General features: G+C 41.9%; 1 protein-coding gene across 5 annotated transcripts in view; it reads right to left on the reverse strand.

Moving 5' to 3' along the window:
• Positions 1-497: 497 nt before the first annotated feature.
• Positions 498-23943, reverse strand: part of RPS6KA2 (ribosomal protein S6 kinase A2) — a 294149-nt gene continuing 270703 nt past the window's right edge. For all 5 annotated transcript variants that reach the window (XM_057406938.1, XM_057406939.1, XM_057406937.1 and 2 more), the window contains exons 15-21: positions 13294-13383; positions 11675-11833; positions 10289-10450; positions 5760-5836; positions 3657-3774; positions 2337-2474; positions 498-1942 (exon numbers count right to left, since the gene is read on the reverse strand). In XM_057406938.1, the coding sequence (XP_057262921.1) occupies positions 1817-1942; positions 2337-2474; positions 3657-3774; positions 5760-5836; positions 10289-10450; positions 11675-11833; positions 13294-13383 (870 nt within the window). In that variant the 3' untranslated portion in view covers positions 498-1816. The remainder of the gene's footprint in view (positions 1943-2336; positions 2475-3656; positions 3775-5759; positions 5837-10288; positions 10451-11674; positions 11834-13293; positions 13384-23943) is intronic.

A 23943-nucleotide genomic window follows, 5' to 3' on the forward strand; every position in this document is an offset into this window, starting at 1 on the left:
TCCTTTGAACATTCTGAGGCAATGATTGGTAATTCCAGTTCGACACTGAGATGCACATACATATTCAACAAGAAAAAATTCCCATCTCTAGCATATGAAGCTCCATGTTCACATTTTTCTTTCTTTCCCATCACAACAGAAAAAGAAGCCAACATAACACATTCACTTTTCCCACAAAGCATCTGAGGTGACAAAATTTACTTGGAAAATAAAAATTAACAAAAGCAGTACAAAGAAGAATCCTGGTCAGCTTCTGACCACCATAAACCAAAATGGGTAAGAAAAAGAATAAAAAAATAGTTCACATCTGACACCACAACCCTTGCTCACTTTCTTTGAAATCAAGGAATGAGAAAAAAGGTCCATTTTGCTGAGAGCATTTCAACAAAGTTTTCTTCCCCTGAACCTGGAAAACCCAGGGTACAGAACTTTTGTTTTATATATATATAAATACACATCTACATATTTATATAAATATAAAAGCAGAGCATCCTCCAGTTTCTCCTCATAATTTATTATTATTAAAGCTTGTAATAGAGTTAGCTGGACTCTTCAGAAGTGGATACTCTCTGTACACACATCACAGGGAGTTGAGCTCTGCTAGAGAACAGCCAGGCAAGGACATGAAATGTTGGGTGATGGAGGTGGATTCAGGTAAGCAGCCAGGGGAGGGCAGAGAGCAGTGACTGGAAATGGCCTCACATGCTCCAGGGTGGCACTTTGGCCTGCCAGAGCTGATTTGGTGATGGCATGGAAGGAGAGCTGCATGACCCAGCCAGCCCTTGTCAGCTCAGCCGCCCACCAACCCTCTTCTGTACCAGCTGCTGGAGAGAAACTACCCCTTGCTTTTAGAGCCACAGTTTGCCCCCCAAGCACGAAGTTCCCTTTGGCAGTACTCCTCCCCATGCTGCCACAGGGTTTTTTGCCTACTGTCCTCAGTCACCCACACCTTTCCCTGCCTCTGCTCAGTTCACCAGCCCATTTGCCCAGTCCTCCCACTTGCTGGCTGAGACCAGACACCTTTTTCTCCTCTGATCCACAGGCCCCTACTCACAATGTTTTACATGAATGCTTTCCCCCAGTCTCACAAGACCCAATAATTTCTGCAGAGGACCGAGTTTCTCAGAGGTTTCCTGCTCTTGGAGACCTCTGTGTAAGTCAGGGCTGGTGGCATGCGCTCCATGAGCTGTGCTGTCTTCGTTTCAGAGAGGGCAGGGGCAAAGTGCAAAGGATTTCTTAAAATCAGAAGGTATTTCCACCACTGACAGCTCTCTCTCCTTCATGTTATGTAGAACTTGCTTCAAGTAAGGTATAATTAATGTGTCTCTGCAGCCTTCACTCTTCCTGGGGTGAGTGGAGATCAGTAACATCAGCTGGTGACCAGCCAAGTCACTTCATCATGATGCATACTGGAACAGCTGGAAACATTCAAACCCGACTGTGTTCTTCATAACAAAAAGTGCTTTTCTTGAGAAACAAAATGAAAACAGTGTTCTCATGGAACATCTTAAGGACTCAAAAACAGTGTTTCCTAAGGCGGGACGGATGGAGCACACCTACTTTATTTGGCTTTATCTCAGTGAGGAACAGAGCTACTGGCAAAATTGGCACATCTTTGTGAAGTTGTTAAACTTGGGACCCTGGCTGGAATGTAAAAGAAATGATGGAGCAAAGGAGAACTTTTGCCTTACACTGGGCTTCTGCTAGTTCTGGCGATTTCATGTGCAGGTTGTCCAAAAAATTCTGCTAGCCAAGTAAAGATGAATTTCTCAAATAATAAAATGTGGGTTTTCAAAGAGGCCTTTTGGGGGTACTGCTACAACCTGGTAGAGGTAAGTCTTTTCATGCCCCGCCGCTGAGCCAGACTGGAGGACAATACAGGCTCCAGCCTCGGTGCCTGAGGTGCTCGGTTTAAAGCAAAGTAAGTGGCTGCCATTGCACCCTGTAAAAGAGAGAAAGAAAATGCTGGGTTGAAATTCCATTCTTTGGTGGTTTTGCCCTCTCTTCCCCTACACAAGTCCCTACAAAGAATGGACATGCATGGACAATTTCCATGAAACGATAGCAACATTTAGGCTGGCAGAGAGCTGAAACGTCTCTGATTCAAAGTGGTGGGTAGCAGTACGTGCACAGAAAGCCAGCATGTCCTTACAAAGCAGCTTGAAGTTAAAGATTGAGAAGGTGACAGGTCACAAATCCTTACTATTAATACAATGCCACATTAAATTTGGCCTCTGAGGCAAATAATATTCCCAATTTCTCTATCACTTTCCAGAATATTTACACAGATGACAGCTCTTTGTGCAAGAAGGAAGAGGCACAGGTGTAGGATGTACCTTCACCAGGTGAACATCCTGTCTGCTGAGTTGATTTTGAGACAGATACTCCCTGTTCACTATCCATGGATGTCTTAGGACTTGGACTGCTGTGAGGCGCTGATGAGGGTCTACGTGAAGCATCTTAGACACAATGTCCTGGGTTTAAAAGGGAAAAAACAGTAAAAGGGAAAATGTAATTAACAGCAGTTCAGGTTTTACTAAGATCTTCCTGGCGGCAGTGTCACCACCAGCATGTCCAATGGAGAGAGTGACGCACTTCAGATATGCTTGATATTTTTAAAGTGTAACGTCCTATCTTCAGAATTTTCAAATGTAATGTTCAACTCTCAGCTGATAATCCAGTCAAAAGATAACACGGGGGGGGGGGGGGGGGGGGGGGGGGGGGGGATTCATCTTACTGAGTGAGTGTTAATTACTGGAGACCTCATAGGGGTGATAAACTCCCATGTAGGGAGGATGCCATCTGGAGGGATCTGACTCCAAAGCATGCTTATAGAAGAAGCTCAGAAAAGAAATCTGACATTCAGGTGGCTAAATTTCAACGAGATCAGTTCTACCGCATCTGAAAGTTTTCATTTCAAAACTGGACATCTGATAAAAAATATACTGTGAGGCTCACAGGTGTGAGCAAGATTAAGATGTTACTAAGATTGCTTGCAGTTTTGCCGTGGGATATGTCAATGTTCTTCCATTGGATACTACCAGTTGCTAGAACTGAAATCTCTTGCAGGAATCTCTGAATCCTGTCAAAGTTTTTGATTAATGCCAGGCAACTGGAAGCTTGTCAGCTTTCCTGCCCATCTACCTATCTCACAGACTACTGCACAGCTTCGTGCTCAGAAGTCTCAGCACCAGATTAATTTTATCTCCTGGGGTTCCCATGCTTTTTGATAGATGAGCAGCCTACACTGTGAACTGTACAGGAGTTGAAAATGCTAGTTTGTAAACTGCTTACTTCTTGCTACCTTTGAGGGGCAAAAAGGTGATTCAAATACAGACCATACATCTGTGGCATTGTCAGCTCTGTGCTTCTTTTAAAAGTTCAGTTGCACCAAAAAAGAATTCTGTGCCATTTAAATCTCAAGAGCATTCACAGCTGATGGCACTATATTATGCCTTAGTTTAATGAAATAAACTACCAGAATTCCTGACACACTATTTCATGTGGAGTAGTAGAAACATAAAGAAGCAAGCTTTTATTCCATGAGGCACTGGGGAATAACCCTTCTGACTATCTGTCTCTGAAGTTTGCTACAACTGCAGGTTACAAGCCCATTTCAGAGAACAAGAAAATAATCTGAGAAGGAGTTCACTGACCTTTGCAGTGTCAGATACTGAATCCCAGTTTCCTCCTGTAAGTGCATATTTGCCACTGCCAATCCTGGCCAGAATCTCCTCTGGGGTGTCATCTGGTCCATTTGCAAAAGGAGTGAACCTGTTCAAAAAACAAAAAAACAGAAAAAAATGCAGTGTAATTTGCAAGTATATGATTTTTAGAATCTAGTGCTAACTGGCCACCAATTACAATAGTAATTTGGCTCCAGAGTGGACCAGACATCTCTGCTTTCACTCTATACAGTCCAGTGGTTCCTCATAATAAGTTGTTCTGCAAATGAAAAGACTGATTCCTTAATTGGTTTTAAATTTTTGTTCTGTTCTCATTTTTTAGGAATTAACTATTCTTTTTAAAAAGTAGACAGGTTTTTGCCTCTCTGATTGTTTTAACTCCACTTTATTGCCATGGAAGTACCTTGATAAAGGCAAGAAAGGATAAAAATAATAAAATACTAAAATATAATAAAATATTATTCCAGTCTATAAATATCAGGAGGGATGCGCTAAGAGTTAAGAATCAGCTAGAACTCTGAGGTCTGTCATTACCTGCATTAACAGGATCCTGGGCTTATGCTCTAGTCCTGGCTGTCTGAACCCTCTCTGCTCATAGTGATAATGGCAGAATAAAATCCTGGATGCAAATAATAGTAATTTCCTACTAACTTTCCTCCAGTGAGGAAGAACAAGTGGTGGTATCTAAAAAGTCAGCACTTCCCAACTGTCTGTATTATTTGTATTTTCTAAGTGCGACAAAAGTGAGATAAAAGTTAATGGCACCTGTCATCAAATTTAATATCCACTAAGTAGTGCAATTTAAATTTCCAATTCTGGTATATTTGTTTTGTTTTGGATTTTTTTCACATTTAAGAAAAGAAACATTTTTAATATATATTCAGTTAAACAAATATGACTGTGGGTAATGTATTAATTTTATTTTACTGATTTTGGTTGTGTATCATTGCATATCCATAGCATTAGCCAAATGAAAACAGGTTTTTGGAAACCTCAGCAGACTGTGACACTGTCCCTGAAGGTCACAATGTGTTTCACCTAATGGTGAACACATTTGTACTTAGGAACAAAATAGATGTGATAGAAACTCCTGGCACCTTTTCTATAATCTATGAGGCAAGATACACGAGTTACAGAAAGGTAGGGTCCAGCTCTTTGTTTTCTGTATAAATCTATGAGTGAATCCAAGCTTTTTGCCACAGCTGAATGATCAGGAAGCATATTAAAGTGCTGTGAGAAGTCACCGAAAAGTTTCAAGCTGCATTTAGGTACATTAAATACCCCTGTACCATACCCTGAGGAATAAAATTCAGTGTCCTGATAACTCCAGATTGGGTTTGCACACTGTGTTTGCCATTCACCCCAGCATATCTTATGCCTATCCTTCACTGCTTATTTCAGTATGCCTCTTTCTCTGGGTTTTCCTGTGTCAATATTTAACTTTAGCCAACATATTGGTATTGTTGGTAGGGGTACTTTTGCTAAGTACCCTGCAAATGTTCCTACTGCCTGCTGCTCTTCTTGCCTGTCTGTTCATTTACTTTCTGTACTTTCTGCAGATTATTTTTCAAATAGCATCTGAAAAAGATGTTTGGGTTTGTGTTTGTTGTTTTGTTTGCTTTTTTTTTTAATTTTTAAAGGTGCTCAGATAGATATGTCAACAATAAAAACAGTAGAATACATGTATCAACAGAAATGCATGGACATCCTCTTATGAATGAGGTGAACATGATATGGCTTTTCATACTCCTATGCTCCTCCCCTAGCATAAAGTTTCACGCTGTTTAAGTGGTGAATGAGCCTTTTAGGAGTTTAGGTCTCCTGCACACTTATGGTACAGGCTGTTAAAAACCCAAACAACTTGCAAAGTGTCAAAGATATTTATGCGTTCTGGAGAAACTTATTCTAATTCTAGGTCTTGGCATCTATTTTCTTGCCTCATACAACTGAGCATATTTCCCAAAGGAGGCCAGACAGTTGGCTGTCTCTGTCTGTTACTCCTTTCTGGGTTAATCAGTGCTGAAGTGATGAGCCCACAGGAGACTGCAGCTCTAGGAAAACCTTTCCACTCACCCTGCCAACATGGTATACAGTAGGATCCCCAAACTCCATATGTCACAGGCTGCATCATAACCTTGGCGTTTAAGGACCTGTGCGAAGGAAGGAGAGAGGTGAAAAAAGGTTAATCTGCATTCCTGAATTTTCAGCTTCTGATCTTCAAACAGCACTGATTAGTGATTGTATCTGCTGGCATTTCCAGGGCTTAACTGCATATCCGGCTTGAATAGGTAGCTGCCTCAGGATCAAAATGTTCAGTAGTGGTGTGGAGCAAGGCAAAGCCCCAGCTGGAATGTGCTCTTTAGTGTTCAAGCCCAGCACATCTATCACCTCCACAGTAAAGAGAGATGAGTGCAGGCTGTTGGAAGCTCTGGGAGCCTCTTTGACCATCTAACACACAGCAAAGCAGAACAACATTTCAGTGTTTTACAGTGTTTCTTAACAAAAGCTTATTAATACTTTGAAATGTATCCTTCATACACAAAGGTTACCAAGAACACTGTAGATGCCACAAGCATAGGGCTGAGTGAGTGACAGTGGTAAGTATGTCTAAGCTTAGTTTGGATTTGGTACAACAAATGGATGCACACTAACCATATCTAATGTCAGACTAGTAAAGATGCATGACAACTACAAGGAAAGCTAAAAGGCTTAATCTTATTTTACTGTTGTATTAAGAAAACTGGCCACATTTTGACTGGATTTAACAGATAACAGGCTAGAACTTGATCCTTTTTTTCCTACGGGGAAAAAAAGACCCATGGTAGTTGGCAGAGATCTGACCAGTAGGTTCAGTATTGGCGGAGGACGGCGAGTTACAGCAGTAAGGGTAAAATCTAGATTTCATGGTGCCTATTTGAGTCAGAGCATGTCCAAGCAAAAGTGAAGTCACCACTGAGACAGCATTCCTGAGATTAGGAGAAAAACTTTGTTTCTGTTTGCCGCAGAAAAGCTCAAGGATCATCAGTGAGAGTGACAGAACACTGGAACAGGCTGCCCAGGGAGGTTGTGGAGTCTCCTTCCCTGGAGACATTCAAAACCCACCTGGACACATTCCTGTGTAACCTTATCTAGGTGTTCCTGCTCCGGCAGGGGGACTGGACTAGATGATCTTTTGAGGTCCCTTCCAATCTCTAGCATACTGTGATACTGTGTGATACTGTGATCTCCAGATCTTTCACTTGCTCTTAAAAGCAAACTACCCCTCTGTTCATTCAGTTCTGACACACAAGGAGAGTTCTGTTTCCTTCTGGTGCATCAGTAGACACATTAATTTTTGCAAAGCACAGGGAAGGGAAATGTATAAATTCAGCAAGCTTTTCTCTGACCTGTAGCCTTATTACCCAGGGGTGCTTTCAGCTATCTGAAGTCTATCAAAGAAAAGAGAAGCGCTTCTAGGATAAAACAGTTTCAGAAAATGTTGCCTCGACAGATTTTACAAATGATGCGTGGCAGAACAGCCACCTGCCAGGTATGCTGCTGAGCAAACATTTGCTATCTGGAAAAAAAAAACATGCAGAAGAATCCACATTTTCTCCTGTGCATTAATAAAGCTGGTAAAGTCCCGCTTCTGCATCTCTCCCCTGCAGATCATATATATGATCACTGGCTGTTCTGTTTGTTTCCATTTCTTTAGTTCTTGCATTATTTCCCCTTCTATGAATGTTATTTTTTATGGGAAAAACGTATTTGCTATTTGACAAGTTCAGTTGCTTCTTGCTTTGCTTGTGAGACTGAATACCCAGCGCTTATCTTTTGGTGTGGCCATTCTCATGGCTTCTTTGAACAGTTACATTTTCACTGCCATTCACTATCTTCCCCTGGTAATCAAGGACAATCAAGTCCAAGGCAAATGACAGAAAAATGGGGCAGTGATGATATTTAGTGGAGCAGGCTGTTAAGCAAGTGGTTCTACAATCCTAGAATAATGGGCAGGTGTCACTGCGTGCTATCATTCAGTTTGCAAGAACGCTGCTCCACAACAGGGACGCTCACTGTGTGACAGTGTCTAGGGAAAGCTTTGCTGGCAATTACTTTTTATCAACAGCAACTTCACCCCATGGAAATAAACAGGATCCAGTGAGAGCTGTCAATTAGTGTCAGTACTATTTGAAAATGCTCTGTGTAACTGTGGTTAAAGTCAGAACACTGAGCTGGCAGGAGCAAGTGTGGGGAGCCTTTGCCAAAAAGGTTAGTGTTTGACCTAGGGGTGGCAGATATTATCAAACAGTAACAGGCATGTGCCTTAGAAATAAATAGCCAGGGAAAGAGCTTTGCAAAAGATGCAGTGCTGTCCTGCTGTAATGGATGCTGAAGAATACCACCAGTGAAGGGCTTTAGGTCACCTCGAGAATTTGGTGGGATGTGAAGTACAAGCATGAGCTGGTTCTAAGTGCTGCACATGGCAGGTGCCTTGTGGTGATAAGGAAGAAACTTCCCCTGGGTTCATCCAATTCTGATAACAGCTCAGATATTTATCCAGCCCCATTTTATTTCTATAAAGCTTCGATTTTTTTGGATTGACAATGTTACAAAGCCAGGCTTATCTTAGTTGTGAGGCAAGCAGGGATGTGTATGGGTATGAAAGCTAATGAATCCCTTAATTTCAAATGCCAAACCAGTCGTTTTTCAGGGATTTTGGAGGAAAACTACAGGATGAAATGTTTTTACTTTATCCCGAAGCTGCATCGGTAGGGAAAGCGCAGCCGGCGTTACCCCTTTGTCCCAGGCCCGCTGCTCATTCCCTGCACCGGGCAGGGCTAGCACTAGGTGGCAGCGTGCGCCTTTCTCCCGAGCAGCCTTCATCTTTGTTCATCTCCTCTAACACACAAATGCAACGTTTCCAAAATGAAGTTGAGATCCAAGAGGACAAACAGGTCCTCCTCCCTCTGCCACTGTCCCCTTGTGTCATGGGCTCAGCTGATTTTCTGACGCCTTGTCGGGTTTCACGGGTGTATGGCAGACGTTATAGCAGGGCTCAGACAGGGATCCTGAAAGTCAAGCACAGGCTGGAGGGCAGCGTTTTATCACAGGTCAAATGTAAAAGCACTTCAGGCTTTATGTAAGCTCTCTGCCAGTTCTGGTGACATTTCAATTAATCTCCAAAGTTTCCTGCATTAGCAGGACCTGTCTTATTCAAACAAATGTCTAGGAGCATCATTTCTGCTTTCAGTTCAATCAGAAGTCTGACCTGAAACTGCATTGGGCTGGCAATGTTTGTGGCTACAGACTCTATACAGAATAGCCCATCACTAAAAATAGCTACACCTATTTTAAGGGTATTGTATCTTGGAGAAAATCCAAGTGCTTTAAATCTTAAAATTTTGATAAATTTTAAGCACCTCATTCCAGTTTCTAAAATGAGAACCCAACCAAACAGCAATAAAACACAAACCAATCTGCCTTGGCAATGGCAGACTTTTTCTTCTGAAAAAATCTGCTTTGAATTTATATTGCCCTGGCAACGGTCTCAATTTAATAAATTCTCCTTCTGATGCTGGAAGGCTGCGAATCCTATAACTTTTGGTATCGCAAAAGGACCTTTTACAAAGGATCATCTCATTTTTCTCTTCTCATTTATGTACCAGATGAACATTGGATGGAAGAGAGTTATGGCGAAGAAAAGATAACTGAATGATACCAACAGAGAGAGTGGTATTTGACAGTAGAGGACAGATGAAGTATTGAAAGGCAATAGTTTTGTGTTTTTCTCATAACGAACATAGCAAGCAGAGGAAGACACACTTCTGAAGTTGTGTATTGCAGATACCAAAACTGATGATAAGCATCACTCCAAGAAATGGAGAGTTACTCAGGAAATTAACCTCTTTCTCCTTCATCAGAAGGAAGCAGCTATGAACGTCTCAAAGGTCAAATACAACAGAGCCCAAACCATACAAACGGCTGTGGGACCCAAATCCAGTCCTGTGGTACTGCATGAAGGGAACAGCACTTGCCAGCAATGCAGAGCTGCCTCAGCCCATGCTTGGGGCAAACTGTTTGGTCTTCCCCCTTTTCCTCATCTGTAAAATCAGGAAAGCAGCCCTTTCCTACATTCCCCATAACAGGGGGGACTAGTACTAGGAAAGCCCAAGAGAAGAGATGTTTCTTTAGTTCAATAAACCCAACAATAAAGCTGCCACTGACTCCAGTGTGGTAAGGATTTAAAGCATGGATTTTTCTTCTGAGTCTTATTCCTGACATTATGATTTTCTGCTTAAGCCTTGTCCCATTCTGATGCAGTGCACCAGCGGGGAAACAGTCTGAGCAGAAGCAGCTGGAGAAAAAAGAATATTTATCACCGTAATGAGCCAACGCATTTTGTACGTCAGTCACAGAGACACAGACAGACACCAGCTTCTGTCAGGAACAAAACAACTTCCCTGACAAGGGCAGGAATAGGAAAGTTATGGTAATAGAGACTGTGCAAGTGTCTGGTTTCTGCTTTGCTCCTCTTGTAAAGGCAGCGAGGAAAAGGGAGGAGGGGAGGAAAGACTGCTTCCTAGGACACACTCATTACTCACGGCTTTGAAATGCAATCCTACCTCAGGGGCAACAAAGTTGGCTGTGTAGCAGGGAGTCATGAGCAACCCATTCTCAGCTCTCAGTTGCTTGGCAAACCCGAAGTCACAGATCCTGATGGAGTCTGGGTTTCCTGACTCATCCATGTAGAGGATGTTACTTGGCTTGAGATCTCGGTGCACCACCTTAACAAGAAAGCAGCAAGGAACAAGTGAGGAGAGGAGGTCAGGGAGCATCCAGGCTTGGCTGCCATTTCTGGTCTGCTGGTTGAAGTAGGCCAAGGGCTCATGCCAAAAATATTTAAGTTTTGGAGAAAAACAAAGGGGGAAGAGGGAAAAAAAAGGTTAAAGTCTGTTAAAATCAGAAGGAACATGTTTGATAGCCTCTGTTGGTGTATTAAGATTGAGACTGCTGCTCTCAGGGGGATCCACCTTCCAGAGGACGCTCAGAGGATGTTGCTGTACAAACACCTTGGGGTAAAAGTCCCCTGGGACCTGAGGGCCTTAAATATTCATCTGAAAGGCAAAGAAGAAATCCCGTCATAGGAGGATACTGTGTAAAGGTCTCCTTGTGACTGTGTATGCAAGAGACTCACATGGAAAGGGATGGATTCTTTTTTTCCTCCTTTCAAAATGTATTTACAAAAGTTCTTCCTATAGGCACACAACTTCAAGTAGCTGCATGTTTTACCAGACATGCTGAATATCACTGGTGGGAAAGCAGCCTTCATTTGTTACAGCAAGACTGAAAAACTATAATGAAAACATAAAAGCCCAAGCACAAAACACACTTCTTTTAACCATAGAATCATAGAACTAACTAGGTTGGAAAAGACCTTTAAGGTCATCAAGTCCAAGAAACGGAAAAAGCAGCAAATATTTGACTAGTCATCCAAACTACTTGTCCCTGAAAAGCGGAAAAGGAGAGACTTTCAAACTGCCATAGACAGCTTAGATTTCAAAAGCCAGCTCTTTAACAGCATGTCAGAATTCTTTCCCGTGAGCTGCTCAGTCTGCCACTTCATTTGGAGAGCTGAGCATCTGATTTTCTACCTATTGGCTGATGCAGCTACCCTATTTGAAATTCTGTTAAAAGATCAGGTACTGCCATAATGACTGTGATAAAAAGTAAACAAGTACATCTCAAAAAGGTACATGAACTTGAAAAGCAGTGTAGTTTGGGAATGAAAATACCACTTCAACATACTGCAGTTCAGTTGTAAAATGGCTAAGAAGCGTATCACCCTATTTCACAAAGCAGATGTAATTATAAACATGGAGAAAGATTAATTTTTCTTATTAAAAAAACCCAACTTTTTTACATTTTGGAGTAGCAAAATAACAGCTATTTGCTTTTTCTAAAAGTATTTTAGGAAGGTTGATGTGTATAGCCGAAAAAGCAATTCTTACACCCTGAGAGTGCAGGTAGTCCACAGTCTTGGTGATGGTGCACAGCACAGCACTGGCTTCCCGCTCTGAGAAACACTTCTGCCGAAGAATGCGGTCCAGGAGCTCACCTCCCCGCATCAGCTCCATCACTAGGTACACATATTTCCCATCATCATAGACCTGGAAGAATAATAGAATAAATATATTAACTTGGTTAGAGGTTGGTCCTTTAATCACAGCATTGGCTTGCCTTTGTGAGATGTTGCAAGAAGAAAATGTCAGCTAATATGTGGGAAATGTGCTTATTATACTTTACAGCACAAGAGTCAGCTTTAGAAGATGGCTAAATTATCACTTTTTTCTCATGTCTGGAGCAACTTGCTGTTTGGTCCACACAGAAATGTAGCTTTCTTGATCCGCTATCATGTCAGCAGATAAGACCAAGCTGCTAAAAGCAGCATCACTTCACACAGTCTGAAATGTCTACTGGCTCTCACCCAAGCCTCCTTCTCAGTAGTGCTCTCTCTTTCCACTTCTGCAGAGTAACGTTTACCATTTCAAATATCAATATTTCCCTTTGACTCATGATCAGCTAAATGAACTGTATTGTACTGCTGGCCAAGATCTGCTTCCAATCATATTATATAGCTTATATTTGCAGTTCTGGTGAATACATTGTTGATATCAGCCACAAGATGCATTTACCTTCAATGTCAATTGCAAAGGGTAGGAGGCATTTTTTGTCTAAATTGGAAGATAAACTTTTTCATGTCATAATCCTTTATCTGGACTGCAATAATAGGAGCTGTTATAATCATCAATGCTTTTGGAAAGGAATGTGAAGCCTTTTTTTTTTGCTCCTATTTTAAGATACTCTCTAACACTTCAGAATTAGGTGAGACTTTCCTGAAGGCATGTGATTAGAAATTTTTTATACACTTTTCCAAGGTCTGAACCCTAAGATACCACTGACACCAGCAGGATTTTTGACCTGTAAACTCTGGGTATGACACAATGTGGACAGTCCTAGGTGAGACTGCAGGCAGAGTAAGTAAAACATCTCTGAGTCTCTGACTAAAGGTCATTACTGTATATAAGCATAGCAAAGGCCATTCTTCATATGAAATACTGGAGAAAGATACCTTCATGTCTGCTCAGGCTGCTTGAGTAGAAGTTAAATACTCCCTGGCATTAAAACACTACCAGGAGAAACCCTAGTGACTCTGTGAGCTCTCCTCTTTCCAACAAAGCAGATACCACAGGCTGCACGGGAACAGCTGCTACTTGTGAAAGAGCATCCCCTGCCCAGCAGCACTACTGTGTGTGCTCAACAGCTTGCTCCAAAGCATCCAACAAGGGAGATCTCACTTCCAGAAAGTGCTGCAAACCAAACATGTTTTGTGCTCTGGCACTGTACCCCTTTGGGTTTATTTACTGCTGGTTAGACAGCAACTGGAGAATGTATAACCTGACCAGTCTTTCCAACTGCTATCTGGTAATTTGTTAATTATTTCCTTGGTTTCAGTGGGTCTGGTTTTAGCTTTAACCTTCAGCTGAAGAATGTCCAGACATGGCTTAGTAGATGAGTCTGATCGTAAGTTGAAAATTGTTTAATGCTGAAGTCCCCAAAGACTACTCACATCTTTAAGAGTAATGATGTTTGGATGCTGTCCATATCGCAAGAGGATCTCAATTTCTTCAGAGGGGTCTCTCTTGCTCTTATCGATTATCTGGAATAAATGAAGCGCAGTGTAGTAAGATACCGGCTAGCAGTACTAAGCACAAACCAAGCAATTTCTACAGTTTAAGCAAATTAATATTTAAAACTCTTCTATTAATCATTATTCTAGGAGAGGGCATCTCAAACCCTGTGCAAATGACAGCCATGCTGACTATGTGCCAAAGCCAGATGGCGCAATAATTAGTTTAGATTCTGGAGGCACAGACCCTCTTTTTTGATGCCTATAGTTTTATTTGCCTATAAATGACGGCAGTTACAAGAAGTCTCATTTAGAAATCAAATGACCCAAAGAGTTTTAAAATCATAATAGTTTCAAATTACCTCTGACATAAAAAATAGGTAAGTTCATAATATTGGCTTATACTTGTATATCTGCTGATAAATTAATAGAAATTACTTATCAGGTGGGTTTGTGAGAAATGAAAATATAGAGAAATTTACTGAGGGGACATCCGAGTGAAACTATTGGTAATCACTTGGTTCTTTGGGCCATGCTGTTGTAATGAACAGGAGAGTGGCCAGAGATTGCATGTGGCCATATAACTAAACTCTGCTCGTTTCTAAACTAGAAAGAAATTTGTTCAGTGTATCACTTTTCTGTATTCAGCATCTTTTGCTTTATCAGAGAGTATAGCGAGACATGAGAACTTTTTGGTTTTATAGCAGCAGGTATCAGAAAAACAGGACACCGGCTGCTTAGGGAGCATCCCTGCATGGAAAGCCTGCTGTTAGAATAGCACGGACTTCTCATCAATGCTCCTATTACATGTATTTGCGATGTCAGTCAAAGAGCTTTGACCATTTGTCCAGCTGAGAGCACTGATTACTGTTTCTCACTTTAAAGAAATAAATGATAAATATGAAACAATAAATAGCTAGAAAATAACCCAAGGGAGATCTTTGTATTTTGAAATTTCAGATGCAACTGCACAGAGAATGGAAAAAGACTCATTCTACTAGAAACTCATTAGGAGCACAGTATTTTGGCACAATTGCTAGAAAAGAGCAGCAGTACTTTTAATAATAGATTTACTGAAGAGGAATAGGAGGCATTTTCAGAAAATTACAGTTCCATTACTGGCTTTCATTTGAAGGCTTCCAACCTTAAATACAGTTAGTTCTGTTTAACAAGTAGGCACAGAGCACAGATTTAAAACAATGCTGTTTGCAGGGAAATGAGTTTTAAAAAATCTCTTTTTTTTAATGAAGATAAATGTCTGGCTGCTTTCGCACTCATTTTGTAATGGCTTAATTATGGTGATAAACATTTAAGTAGATGTCTAGAATTTTATGCATCAGTTATAACAGCGCATACTTGAATATATATTAGAGGTTTCGTAGTCATCATGACTAGCATGCATTTGCAGTGATAATGATGGTCGGTAGTTGTTCATGGTTGAGGTATCCATCTGAAGCCTTATTAATGATTTGGTTCTGAATTAATAGCAGTGTGACAAGTGAAAGTTCAACAGAGAGCTGATGCAGATAGATGGCTGTTGTCCACATTTGAATAAATGAAGGAAAAACCTCAAAAACAGGTAAGTGGAAAAAAAGTGCTACTAGCAATTTCTCTGTAGAATAATGTTTTTTTTTCTAGTTTAGTTGAGACATTCTCAAAAAGCCAATGAAACCCTGATGGAATGACTCCTCATAAATACAACCACTGTGACTGAATGTGTCCCACTCAACCAATTACTCCAGCATATAAAAAGATCTGCAGGGCCACTTCCTTGGCTAATTTAATATAGCTCTTGCCAAATTAATGGAATTACACATCTGTGCACCTGTTAGGATCTTCCTCCTTTTGTACAAACCTGCAGAATTTACTGCAGCAAGTATTACTACCACTGCATGAAGTACTACTATCACTGTAGTACTGTAGCAAGGAATATATTCTAGATTCTTTTCCTGTTGTATTTTCCTGTGAAAGGAAATATCCAGAGCTGTAGAAAATTTTAAGCAACTTTTAATAATGCAGGACTGTAAATGTGTATCTGTGGCCTGCAAAAAAATCTAACCCAAAAATAGTCTCAGATATTGACACAAACCTCAAAATAAATAACCTGAAGCAGTCTGCTGATTTAGTAGCAACAAAAGTAGCTGATACAGAATGCCTCTAATACACAGTATGCTATATAAATATGAATCACAAGACAGTCCTGCTAAATATGTATGCTTTTTGCTTTAATGCGTGCACAAGCTGTGACACAGTTCTTAAATGGACAAACTGCCACAAACCATACGACAAATCATTGTCAGAGCTGTGAAGGGAACTGCCAAATTTCTCTCAGTACCTGGGCAGTCCAGTTGGACAAACTAGAACAATTTTCTTCCTCTGTAGTGAGAGACTGTCACCCTGACAGTGCCTCTCGTCACTATGCCTGTGACTTACACTTGGCCCACGACTGATAAAGCAGCAAAGGAGGTGGCTGCCACAACTTCAGTAGAAATCTCTCCAATTCAGACTGGCTGCAGTAGGTACTTTGGTTTTGAGTAGTATGTAATGATGCTACTTCTCTGTTTCTCTCTGTATATGAGTGGTGAAGAACACTAAGTAGGAAAGACATCATACTATATAAAAACCTTAACTGAAAATGTAACAAGAACTCTGTTGTACTTTGGCAGAGAAGGGCTATAGAACACAGAGGTCTCATATTGTCCTTCAGAAAAGTAAGAAACGGAGCCATACAACAAATAGACTTTTCTCTAGGTATTGGATACCCAGGAATTGCTTAGAAACCTCATCTGTATCAAACAGTGGATGAAACAACTCCAGAATCAAATAGGCTCAGCACATACAATAGTGTCCTTTGTGCTTATAGGAGACTTGTCTGGTCTTCGACTATCACACCTTTTGTGATAGTCATTGACCAGCTGAAAGAAAATGTGTGTTTTCTTCAGTGGAATTTAGGGTAAGAACCTCATGGTATTTTAAGTAGAGCTCCACCAAAGAACAATACTGAACTATTTATCAATGAAGAAAAGATCAGGAGAGAGCATTTTCAAACTCCTAATTAAAGCATCTGCCCAGTTTTTACAAGTCCTTCTAAAAGTCTTTTGCATGGAAAAAAATCACCCAGTTCTCCCTTACTAATGGGTTTTCAATCCCTTCAGCTTTGCCAGAGTGGACTGATGAGTATAAAAGAGAGTATCAGTACAGTTCTGTTTGGGTAACATCTTGCTGAAATTGGTTCAGCAACTATATAGATAGTATATATTAATACTTGCTTGTTGCATTTTTGTGAAGGTATTTGCATGCCTCCAACTGTGTAGATAAGTTTCTTCTTCTGGATCTAGTTATGCCATCAGCAGATGTTACAGTCCTCAGGTGTTTGATACCACCCACCAGCTGGGACTCACAGCCTTCACAGCCCTGCCAAATAAACTGTGTGTGTGAGCACTCCCTAATCTGTTTTTGCAGAATTAGCCCTCTTAATAATACAAATTTATTTTTCAGACATCTGAAATGAACCTGGATGACCTTGCACAAGGAGGACAAATGTATTTCTCACATGGAGATATCCATCACTGCAGTTGTGAGATTGGAAAAAGGCAAGAGGTAGGAGGTGACAATTTAACTGCCTTTGCTATCTGGAAAATGAACAGCTTAAAAGAACAGGTGAGAGGAAAGAGCAGAGCAAGAAAGAAGACAGAAAAGAAATATTAGATAGACTGATGGGAAGAGTAGTGATAGAGGGCTGAAGAGAAAGGATGGGGCTCTGGCCAGGCTAAGCTGGAGTTAGCAGTGAGGAAACTGCTGTCTGTTGTTGGGTCTTCTTGTGCTGGGGAGAAAGAACTTTGTACATCTTTAATGAATAAACAAGACTGCATTAAAACATTTGCTTGGCTCTGACTTGATTTTTCCCCTTAAGTGAAACAGGACGCAAAAGCTCTGTATAATCACGTCAATTGAGATGGGCAGTGGTAGCCATCTCCCTTCCTGGGAAAGCTCAATGTAGCTAATGCTGGCAATGTGGTTTGACCCTTAATACTGTGGTTATGTGCCACTGCCCCGCACTGCAGCAAAAATTCTGTTCTACGTTAGGGGCTTACTCCACAACAAGAATCACAGGAAGTATTAAATGTACACCTGCAGCACAGGCACGACAGGCTAAGAGAGCTGGGCTTGTTCAGCCTGGAGAAGAGAAGGCTCCAGGGAGATCATACAAGTCTTCCAACACCTAAAGTAGGCTTACAGGAAATCTGGAGATGGACTTTTTACAACAGTATGTAGTGATAGGACAACGGTGAATGGCTTTGAACTGACAGGGGGGAGACAATCAGGTCAGCCATTAGGAAAAGAATCTTCACTACAAGGAACATGATGACTGGCAGAGGCTGCCCAGAGAAACAGTGGCTGCCTCATCCCTGGCAGTGTTCAAGGCCAGGTTGGACAGGTCTTTGAGCAACCTGGTCTAGTAGAAGGTATCTCTGCCTGTGGCAGGGTGTTGGAACTAGATGATCTTTGAGGTCCCTTCCAACCCAAACCATTCTGTGATAAAAAGTAGGTTGTGGGGCTTTGACTAAGGAGCTTTGGTGGTCATGCTGTGAGGGTACAAAGCATAGCTCCAGTGTCTGCCTCCTCTTCAACTGCCCCAAGTAACCTTATGTGGCAGGAGAAACTGAGACACCAGAGTGTGAACTGGGGCAGCTGAGCCACTTTTACAGTCCTAACCTGCTGATCTGGTTACAGTAACAGAAAGTCCAGCAGCACATAAGGGCAGACACCTGGGCATTGCAGTACCTTAAAGAACCACAGCTGAGGCTGCCAGTGTGTTTGGGCAGTGCGACATAAGGCTCCCTTGGACCAGACACCAGGGAACTTATGATAGCTTTATGGAAGAAGCATGGAGGAGGAAGAGAGCTTTATACGCTTTTTAAAGCTGCTTTATTTTCTGTTACATACTTGGAAATCTTTTCAAAAGCCTGTTTGGAGTGTAAGCATGGGTAAATCACATTTTTGAAGTGTGATGAGTATATTTCCCCATAAAAACTCTTCCCTTTTCTGGGAGGGATAAGCAAAGGGAGAATTGATTTTGTGTCCCAAGTAGACACTATGTCTACATCACATCTATGATAAGTTCCACCGGTGGAGCTGACTATAGGTGGGATTTGCATCTCTTCAGAAGAAAGGACGCAGAGATTTTAACCTGACAGTTTCGTCTGCAACGTTAATTCCAATGAAAGTGTCACAGAGAGTTCTGAAGTTCTGTGCTGCTGGAAAGTGTACAGGTTTCCATTTCAGTAATATTTTCGTCTAAAAATAAGCCCTATTCGTGCCAAGCATCTGTTTTAATTTGGTTCCTTTTCTGATGTCAAATTACTTGAGCTGGATGAAAATCACTGCAGAAAGGCTAATATTATTTAAAAGGACATGGTATAATTTTACATTTAAGATGTCTCCAAGGAGAACCACTCCAAGCCTAATAGTTTCTGAGGGACTATTTGCTGTGCTATTATTTTTTATTAGCTCCAGAAATTCATTCCCTCATCCATGCTTAAATCTTTCAGAAATGGAGCAAAAAGAATACTAAGGGAAACAGGCCTAATTAGCAATACTTTTCTGAATGAAGACTGGCTCACAGATCAAGCTGTGCATGTGCGACACTAAACTTCCTGCACACAGAGCATGCCTGCTCACTGCCACTGTTTGCTGACTTAGCACTCCTAATCTGTCAACTGGAACTATAGTACTTATTAATTAGCATTTATGCAGTAGCTAACTAACAATTTTGTTCTAATAGCACCTGTGAAACAGAAGAGCTCATTTTAGAGGAAGACCTGCAGTTCTGGAGGCAGAATATCAGGGTGGGAAAGGCCTGCACTGTGTCTGCTCTGCTCAGCTTAGCACTTGTCCTTGGATCAGACTGTAAGTTTTCAGTCTGTAAAATGACTGCAGTGCTACTCCCACCTTCTTTTACAAAAAGCTTTGGGGATGGAAAACAGTATATCATATTCAGATCTTATAAAAGGGGAAAATTATTACATCAATATGGAAGACAAATACAAGAAACACATTTAAATTGCCTCAAAAGAGAAACAGAGCCACAAAGGACCAAATTCTGGCCAAAAATACTTAGGCATTTGACAAGCAAACTAGAGCAAAGATGATACTACTCGGTTGTAAGAAAACTGCTCCCTGATCCTAGGTCTCAGAAAAGATCTAGTTAGCAATTAAAAATGCCATCATATCACATTCTTCAGAGGCTCAGCTGTGCCAAGGGAGAGGCACTGTGAGCTTCATGACCAAATGGGAAGGAGGCTGCAGGAATCCTTATGCCAGAGGGGATGCACAACCACTTCACATCTAAGATTTGCTCTGAAGCTGAGTCTAAGAGGTGGTCTGCACACATTTCTACATTTCTGCCTGCCTCCTCTGTTTATTTTGTTAAGACTTAAGCAACACCTTGATCCCATTTACCCAAGAAATCACCAGCCAGCAATGGCTCTCACTGCTGCAAACAAGCTTGCTGCTTGTAGAAGTGCTCAAGGCACTCCTGGCTCTCTGCCCTGACTTCTTCTCCCAAGTCCTTCAGGCAGATCCCAGCACTCTGGACTGGCCCATCCTTTCTGAAGCTGTAGCTGCAGGCTGCTACCTATTCAAGCAGTGCCTCCTTGGAGAACTGACTGATTTCTACAAGGAGGGTATCTGGCAGAAATATGAGCACACTCAAATAAAAACAATAGAAAAGTGAGACTCATTAAAATTTTGAAGGTATTTACTAAACCCATATCTTTAAAAATTAGAACAGCATATCAGAAATGCTACATTGGTTCCTGATGTTAGAAAAACTGTACACAGTGGCCTTGGTCCAGCATGGAAGTCAGGCCCTTTGATAAAGATGTTTGAAACAGGAAAACCAAGAAAGCCTTCAAAAGCACTCTCACAAGTCATAAGATCCTCATAGCCATTTTTTCCCACAACTCCCTTACTACTTTATCCATTTTACTGTAAATAATTTTATCTTTCCAGTATATCTAGAAGATGCCCATCCATGCTGTTTGTTTGTAGTTACTCTTATTGTATCCACCATGGATTGCAGTTGTAGTTTAGGGTTCTTCATGCTGGTTTCTTTGCAGAGTGCTCTAGAAAACAACCCTCCCTATGCAAATCCAAAGCAGCACAGAGATCTGTGCCTACATCTGCTCTGAAGCCTGTATCTCTTACATGACACCCTACTGCCTATTGGATCTGATGCCACGCTAGCATCTTAAGTATTCTTCAGACAGCAAACAATAACTTTCACTGAAGTGTCTGGATAACAGGATTTCCTGACCCCCAGCTTTATACACCAAATTTCATGGGAGAACATGGTAAGTGTTATCTTTAGTTTATCAAGGTAAGAAGGGGTCTTATACCTCTGACCCTCCATTTTGTTAGGCTATGTTTCCACTAATATGACACTAATTTGTGTGCGAGGGGGAGGACGTCTCGGTCATCTCCTTGAAGAGTCTGTTTTACCAACTGTTCTCACCATCAGACTTTATTTTTTCTGAAACTCCCTTTTTTAGCTTCAAGACATTCTGTTTTGTCTTGCTGTCTTTAGCAGCCAAATGGTTGTCATCCATCATTTATACCACCTTAGAGATATTTATAGATTTTGATCACATCCCACTGGACTCTTGTCTGTCTTTTCTCATATATGTATCTCTTGATAGAGCTTGCCTTGTAATTCTTGAATATTTTCTGCTATGGATTTTCTCTGATTTGTTTATATCCTACCTTCAGCCACGGATACCAAAATAGCACATGGTTTAGTACTACTACCTAGGTACTACAGCAAAGCTCATTTACTTACATGCAACCATGTTAGTAAGACAGAAATCGATAGGTTCGTTTTTCAATTTTATTCATAAAACTTTAACTAAATTAGCAACACATTTGTGCAACACTTGTCTGATGGTGTATTCAAATCTTCGTTCTTCCATCCTATGAACTAGTTGAGTATATTGAACAGTTTCATTACATACCATTCAGGGAATGAAAGCAAATAGGAATGGAAAATTCTGCAGAGATGTTTCCTCAATAACATACTGGAATGTATCTTTCAGAATCATCAGTATGATCTTGCAGAGGCAAGCCTGCTCTAGGTGGCCCTGCCCTGTCAGGGAGGTTGGACGAGATGATCTCCAGAGGTCCCTTTCACCCCTAACATTTCTGTGATTCTGTGATTCATAGATAGTTTGATAAGCTATCTCAGGGAAGAGCAAGGACAACTAGAGGCTTATGGAAGCACAGTTATCACTCCCAGTTACTTCCCTTCAGTTGGGTAATGTTTTTTTTTAATGAGGTCTTTTCACATCACATTATATTCTCCCTCAGAGTAGTGGTATTTCACCGACGGCCGGGATGCTGCCAGACAGGTTGCCCCTCACCGCCGAGCGTGCACCCGGCCTCCCATTTATTCTACCCTTCTCATGTCTCTTCACAGCGCCAGACTAGAGTCAAGCTCAACAGGGTCTTACCCTGATCGTTTTTTCACTTATCCGGTGAGGCAGGGGGGCGAGCCCCAAGGGAGGCTCTTGCTTCTGGTGCCAAGCGCCCGGCACGTGCCGGGTGCAACCTGCTCCGGGGACAGCGGCAGGTGGGGAGTTTGACCGGGGCGGTACACCTGTCAAAGTGTAACACAGGTGTCCTAAGGCAAGCTCAGGGAGGATGGAAACCTCCTGCGGAGCAGAAGAGCAAAAGCTCGCTTGATCTTGATTTTCATTACAAATACAGACTGTGAAAGCGGGGCCCCACGATCCTTCTGGCTTTTTGGGTTTTAAGCAGGAGGTGTCAGGAAAGTTACCACAGGGATAACTGGCTTGTGGCGGCCAAATGTTCATAGCGATGTCGCTTTTTGATCCTTCGATGTCATCTCTTCCGATCATTGTGAAGCAGAATTCACCAAGCCTTGGATTGTTCACCCACTAACAGGGAACGTGAGCTGGGTTTAGACCGTCGTGAGACAGGTTAGTTTTACGCTACTGATGATGTGTTGTTGCAATAGTAATCCTGCTCAGTACGAGAGGAACCGCAGGTTCAGACCTCTGGTGCGTGTGCTTGTCTGAGGAGCCACTGGCGCGAGGCTACCATCTGGGGGCTTATGACTGAACACCTCTAAATCAGAATCCCGCCTAGATACTTGATGTTGTGCTGTTGTGTCATCGGTTGCTCGAGACTGACCCAGGAGATGACAGTCTTGTTCAGAATGTGTGGGTTAAAGCCCTTCCTGAATCTTTGTTAGCGAAGACAGGCCTTCCTCATAGGAGAAGGAAAACTCCTGTTTTCAAACCCGGGGTGATGCAGCTCGTCTAGCCTTGTAAGGTCTTCCATTAAAGAGAAGGACACTCTTACAAAACCTACGACCTGTGGACTTTGCTGTCACCGTCCTAGCTAGCTAGGCCGTGGCAGTTAAACCTCAGGTGTAAATGGTGGGGCCAGTTCTGCGAAGCTGTGCCTCACTTAAAAAATCCACTGCGCAGGACAGAAGGGCTCACTCTCACTTGTCTGTATGGACAGGCGAGGGTCACAACAGCAGGTGACAAGGTGCATGGGAAGCTGCAGATCCAGCCTTGCATGTGGGCTGACCAGCGCATGGGTTGCTCGAGATTGCACAGGAGATGACAGTCCTGGTCAGACACTTCCTGATTGCCTAAGCAGTCTTTTTTCCAACCAGATTTGGATATCCCACTTGCCCTTGGTCATCATGCTTGTAGTAAGCGTGGTTAAAGCCCTTCCCAAATCTTCGCTCACGAAGCCAAGCCATCAATCATACTCTCCCTGATGCCATTTTATCCCCTGACGCCGAGTGTGAGGTGGGATATTCCCATCCATACAAATCTTACTGCGACAGCCAGCAAGCAAAGTCAAGAGGAATTGGCATGACTAAAGATTGAATGAGAACCGAGACAGGACCTCAGCAAATGATTGATATCCATTTAGCCCATCTTTTCCCTTGCAGAGTCCTGTTACTGCTCTACTCCAGCAGCAGATAACTTCTACTAAATTTCAAAGCTGAATTTAAAGGGGGTGCATTTACCAGTGGCTCTGACCTGGAGATCTCTGCACATACCCAGCGGCCCGACCCCTGTGCCATGTCCTGGTGCAGGCAGAGGGAGGAAAGGCTGGATCAGCAGTGGATGGGTACATGCAAGTGTTGACAAACTGGCAGCCTCAGGGACAAGAAGTCTGAGGTTATCTAGCAAACTTTCCATTGACTTGCCTATTAAAATACTGATGTATTTATCCATGTCCCACCAGACACTAGCTACCTCCCAGACAGGCAAAACAGACACAAACTCTCCCCTGCAAATTTCAGTCTGTTTCACTTTAGAGGAAAGTCACTTTAATGACTCTATGATTAAGGAGAAACAAATCTAAGCAAATCTTTCTAGATGTATAGACAACTTAACTGTCAGTGAGATCTGACGACCTTTGGATGGATTTTTCTTTTCTTGTGTTTTGTTGTTTTTGTTTGTTCTGTCCTGTCGTCCCCCCGTCCCCATTTCAATAAATAAAGCTACATGTGTTTGGGATTCCTATTTTCTTTAAAACTACAAAATA

Source organism: Pezoporus wallicus, unplaced genomic scaffold (genome assembly GCF_028554395.1).
Source record: "Pezoporus wallicus isolate ANWC-B61680 ecotype Strahan unplaced genomic scaffold, APGP_CSIRO_Pwel_v1 scaffold_6362, whole genome shotgun sequence".
NCBI classification, from domain to species: domain Eukaryota; kingdom Metazoa; phylum Chordata; class Aves; order Psittaciformes; family Psittacidae; genus Pezoporus; species Pezoporus wallicus.